This window comes from Lepisosteus oculatus, chromosome 2 (assembly GCF_040954835.1).
Source record: "Lepisosteus oculatus isolate fLepOcu1 chromosome 2, fLepOcu1.hap2, whole genome shotgun sequence".
Classification (NCBI taxonomy): domain Eukaryota; kingdom Metazoa; phylum Chordata; class Actinopteri; order Semionotiformes; family Lepisosteidae; genus Lepisosteus; species Lepisosteus oculatus.
Window position 1 is genome coordinate 53,180,404 of NC_090697.1, and position 6,000 is coordinate 53,186,403.

General features: G+C 34.4%; 1 protein-coding gene across 2 annotated transcripts in view; it reads left to right on the forward strand.

Annotated features, from left to right (window-relative positions):
- The window catches only part of usta (uronyl 2-sulfotransferase a), a 276,356-nt gene extending 272,720 nt beyond the window's left edge, over positions 1-3,636 (forward strand). For both annotated transcript variants that reach the window (XM_006625869.3, XM_015349170.2), the window contains 2 exons: positions 119-276; positions 960-3,636. In XM_006625869.3, the coding sequence (XP_006625932.2) occupies positions 119-276; positions 960-1,243 (442 nt within the window). In that variant the 3' untranslated portion in view covers positions 1,244-3,636. The remainder of the gene's footprint in view (positions 1-118; positions 277-959) is intronic.
- The last annotated feature ends 2,364 nt before the right edge of the window (positions 3,637-6,000 follow it).

The window sequence follows — 6,000 nt, forward strand, 5'->3', positions numbered from 1 at the left end:
ATAAACATGTCCCAGTGTTTCTTGCATCAAGTGAGAAAGTGTATGCCATGACATTAGTTTGCAAAAACATAATCTGTATGATTCTCTCAAATAAATAACTATTTTTTTCCTCTGGAAGGGAGCCAGGTGTTTGGGCCTTGGAGAGAGCAAAGCAGAATGCAGTGGAAAACTTCCTCCTGGTGGGAATTCTGGAAGAGCTTGAAGATGTACTCCTTATACTGGAGCGCCTCTTACCTCATTTCTTCAGTGATGTGCTCAACATCTACAAAAGTCCAGGTGCAGATCTTTTGCCATGTTTGTTTTATTCCTAGTCCACAAGTGCTGTTCCATCCTATATTAGGATAATTCTTTATCCTGACCAGTATGGGAAACTTTAAAGTAATACTTTAAAGCCTGAAATAAATTGAGATATGCACTGGGGAGGAATATGTGAGACATAATATGAGTAATAAATAATGAACATCAGAAAAAAACTATTCTGAGAAATATGCTTTAATACATGTGCTTTATGTATGGCGCTTCCTCATCACTTTCACAAATATTGTAACATTAACAATTATCACTCAGTTGTTGTAAATGTAGAATCAGTGAACCTAGTCAATCTCACACCAGGGTGTCTAAGAAATGTTTTAAATCAAATCTGATTTTTTCCACAGTATGTTCAGTTTAGTAGTGTATGCTACATATCTAATTCTTTCCTTAGACAATAATTTCTGTATTTGCAGACAAAGACCAGAAAGCTGCATCGACACATATTTATTTTAATGTTAAGTTCTTTAGAAAAATCTAAATATGATAGAAATATAAAGGGTACAAATATAAAGAGAATAGTAAATAAATAAAAGAGTAGAAACACCCTTTTTAAGCCGAGTCTTATAAGAATCCCATACTGTGATATTCTATAATTATTGTTATTAACAACAATGTTATTAATTCAATTTTTTGCTGTTTTGCTTTAGGCTATAGAAAGTTGGGGAATATGACTGGCACTGTGAGAAAGCAAACACCATCACTGGAAGCCCTGCAGGTGCTTTACCACCGTATGAAATATGAATATGACTTTTATAACTTCATCAGGGATCAGTTCCACTTAATGAAAAGGAAAATTGGGCTCAAATCACAGTTTTCCCTGACTCATACCCCCAACTTCCTTTTGAGTTCGCAGTTGAAGACACATCAGCCCGTGGAAGAACGTGAAGAGGAGATGGAAGAGGATGCCCACAGCTGGCTGGTGCAGCCTTGAACAAAGCTGTGGTTAGAGCCCAGGAGCCCAACCCTTAACATCACATTCCCAGGAGTTGGGAGTGTGAAAGATGACATATGTCCGTGTTTTTATGGCCATTGTGTTTTATTGGGTGGATGAGAGGTCACAAGGTTGTACAAGCTCCAAAAGCACATTATCCTCATCATTACTTTTTAAATTATATTTTATAGTTTAATAATTGAAAAAGAACTGGCTCAATTTTAAGAGGCAGTCTTATTATTATTGATGTCTCCAGGCGAGATGTGGAGGATTTGCACCTTTTGAAAGTGGTTAAAAATTAACCTTATTAAAAAAAACTTTTTCCTTCTTTAAAAAGCCAAAGGGGGAAACCATCTGAAGTGGTATGTATGTAGTAGTATGGTTCCAAAATTTGAGTTTCAGTCAGGGGGTTCCAGGTACTCTCTAGTTCTAACCTTGTAGTTTGTAACCTGCATTGGGACTGAGGAAATTAGAAAATACTGTAAGAGCTAAACATGGTCTGAAGATATGATGTCCAGTATTTTTTTTTAATCGGAAAAGAGAATGACTAAATAGTATTTCACAGTTATGTAGCAGATTTTATATAAATTAATAGATTTTTTTATTATAATAATTTAAATTTAGCTCTTTCCTTTGTGTGGATTGAAAAATTGAACTACACAATCTGCTTATTTTGAATTATTGCATTACTTTTTGGGTTCTGTTAAGTTTTTAATTGAACTTTAGCAGAGTAGTAAGAAAGGTTTATGGAACAGAATGTGAATGACGGTTTTTTTTTTAAGTGAGACTTGAAAGTGAGTTTAATCCTTTAATCCTCATTGGATTCACATGAATGAAATATAACAGATTTCCTGGTACTGTTCCTATATTCCTGTTATTCCCCAGTGATTATGTAGAGTTTATCATATGGGAGAAAACTAATTGTCCAGCAACATATGCCTAAATAATACTGTGATAGACTGCACAAAGTGAACAGAGGATGCGGATGCAGCTATAAATGCTGCAATTCAGTAGAAACGTTTTCAGTAAATTCTTAGTCTGGTAACAGGTTACTGTGAGCCAGGGCAATGAGCATAAGCCAGGGTACACCCTGGAGGAGACACCAGTCTATCACATACATGACATTCCTGGAGGGAACAAGTCATAGGTTTATTCCATGCAAAGAGAAGAGATAAAACAAAACATTTCAGATGTGACACCTTCTTCAGGTATCCTGGAGTGAGACACCCAGAGATATAGTATATGGCTTTTAGGTCACAATTATGAAAGCATGGTAGACATTTCACAAAACTCTGCTATAAGCTAAAACTCTACTATCAGCTGCTTGAGAAAAGCAAGCTACAAAATCCTTTAGTGAAGAACCAGGAGAAAAATCAGATTTATTTTTCCAGATTCATACACTTCAGTTAAAAAGAAATGGAAAGTTGCAGTTTTTTTTTTATACAGCTTTTTAGGAAACCTTTGACATCAGTTTACAATTCAATATAGATTTCAAACTTAATTTTTGTAAATGCATGTAAGCTGAAAGTTGAATACAGTGCATAACTATCAAAGGAAAATTCTGCTTTATTTAAGGTCTTTCAAAGGATTTTATGAAAATGTTTCATACCACCATTTGTCAGGGTCTCTTATGACCTTGACATTCCAAGTATAATATTATATGCCAAAAGTAGTAGAAATTTGTTATATAATTAGCATTTAAAGATGCTGGCACATAATGTTAATGGTTACATAATATTATGTGCCACGAATACACAGTTTAATATATAGCTTTTTATATTTAAAAATATTCTGAATCTGTTGACTTTTAATTTAATTTATTATAGGTATTCCTTACATTTCAGATTTAAAATTCTCAGGAAATAAGGATTTTGGGGGTCAAATTCTTCAGCATTTATCAGACATTTTGTATTAAAACCTAGATATAAACGTTTGGACTTCTAAATACCTTCAAAATAACAGGTGTAAGCTGCTTAATCCCTCATAAAACAAGGAAACAACATGCAATACTGCGAAGAGAGCTGTTAAATAAAATGAATATTTTGTTTTCTTGGGCAGTTTCTAAATTGTATTCAGATCATTGTAATCAAATTGATATCACAAACATTTAAAATATACATATTTCTATATAATAATATTTAGAAGTTTAACATCAATGTATTTGTAATGAGAGCAAATGAAACATACTGTACAATTGGATTCAGTCAAATTGCTTGTGAGACAGACAACGGATGGAGCTATGAATGACTTATTTTTGGTCTCCCAGCACTTTGTGCACAGTATTACTCTGCAGACCACAATTGTAGCACTTGGTTTTGTGCATTTCCTTGGTTACTCTAAAGAAATGTAAGTCCACTGCTGTTTTAGCTCAACCAGTAAATTGCTTTGAACTAGGTCTGCATATTGAATTTTTGTACTTTTCCCCCAGGCATTTATTCATAACCTTGACAAATTAACTCAAGGCAGATTTAGAAATTAAAATTCACATAAGAATATTAAAAATTTATGTGATCAACAATAAAGTATTTTGATTTGAATTTAACATGAATAAACGTGTATTGAATGTGTCAATAGCACAAGGATTAAAAAATTATATTTACATTCAGTGTTACAATTTATATGCTTCCTGTAAATGTTGGAAATAAATGATGTAAACCCCAATTCTCTTAGTCTCACAAAGCCAAAGATTATAGAAGCTTTTGAAACTCACCTTGTTTGCTACTGGATATCGTAGCAGGTTTTACACATTAACAAAACATGCAATACTAACTCATGATTTGAGAAAGTCACAGAATTATTTAAAGGTCACACATACCCAAGAATTCTCAGAGAAATATCTCATAGAATGTTTTAGTCCAAAAGAGAAGACTTCAAGTATTCAACATCCACAAAGGCATTGAAAAAGTAAACCCAATAAACATCTCTGGAATGAGAATGGTGGAGCATACAGATGCAGCCATTCAAAACGAACGGGGTACGCTGTGGTAAAACGTGGTGGGCGTGTCATATCATAACGCGTCATACCGCATCATACCAGTTAGGATAATCGTATCCGGAATCACGGCCAGGTGGAGCTAATAAAGCTTAACCTCTCATGTACAGCATTTCAGCTGTCACCAGAAAACACCTGGTTTTGAATGACGATCGCTATCACTGCTGAGGGATGATGATTATCCAATTAGGAATTTAAGTTGTATACTCGTTAGACTTTTAATTTTAAACTGTATATTGCAGTATGTTAATCATTAAACATTAAAAAGTTGGTATATTTTATAAAAGCAAGATTGCTCAGTTGGGCAAAAGTATAAAACCTTCCACCTTCATCATAAATATTTTAATTATGCAGAAATATTTTATGTATCAAAGTCTTTAACTTGGTAATTTACATGGATTCTGGCTTTAACGTGCATGTTCTAACATTATTAAGCTTATATTCTGTACTTCATAAAAAGTTATAACGTTTTATCCTTTTCCATGAATGCGTACAGTAGTAAGAACACCACTTGCTGTTATTGTAAAAAGATAAATGTAGTGATTTAACATCACTTGATAGCTATATTAATATGGAATTGTGTAACTAAGCAGCTAAAGTATCACAAGTGGACGTTTTAGAAACATTTTGACATTTGTTTCTTTTTATAAAAAAAACTTCCATTGTTCTTGTGGTCATGAGCACTGTAATGTAGTGAGCTGCACCCAGGCAGTTCAAAGCACGATTGGAGCATTATTTTCTGTTTGGTTCTCATATAGCTGAATGCATAACAATTGTCCAATATTATAGCTTGTTGTTGTTGGCTCTGGTGTGAATTTGTGTATCTGGATAAATTAAGTGATGATATTGTGATTAAGGATAACTTCGCTAAATTCTTTAAGTTAAACAAAGGAGGGAAGAAGGGTTATTTTACAATTGGCACTCCGAGAATCTGACTGATTTAATTTCCCTCATTTAGCTGAAGTGGATAAAGAAATCACGCAGTAGATGGGGGTATATGTATTGGAAGGCGCTCTGTTTTATTAACAGACACTCAGACTCAAACCTGTGTCGTACAGTATACAGTAGACGTGGGTAATGTCACCCCCATTAAACAATGTGCCTATTGCACAACTCCTGCTAAACTAGAAGCATTGCAGAAGGTGATAAACTGTACATTATTTACTGAAGCACAGTTGAGTTCAAATAAGGAAGTCTGACCAGTTAAAGTTTGCTTGAAGTTCGAAAATGATTTTGGCACGCCTGTAGCATTTTCATGAAACCTCCTAGAGTTACAAAAACACTTGCTGTGTGTACAAAGTACAGTGTGAATGTTTTCACAGCCTTCACTATGTTGTTTTACACCATTTTTTTTACCATGCACGAATATTCTCATGTCCACATCTTCGCAAGGGAAACAGAAAGCCTTTAAACCAAACGCATTTTGAAGACCTCTACTTGTGAAAATTTTCACAGCCTCTACATAAAACTATCAGTGAGCTAATTCTCTTTTTATAAACCTCCCATTTCCATGGATGCGTAATTACGCACTAACTGGAACCTTGGGGGACCAAAGTGTTCACAACGTGAGAAATACTGCTCAATACAGCTTCGTGAGAAAAACCCGTATATCACCATCAGAAGCAGAAAATTGCAGTCTCTAATTACCCAGACTGTAAGCATGGGAAAAAAAGCTTTGTTTGATTTCTGAAACCCCTTCATATCCTGTTTTCATTCAGGTAAGGGTCACCTATATACACAATACTGCTGACAGCAGGAAAATTCC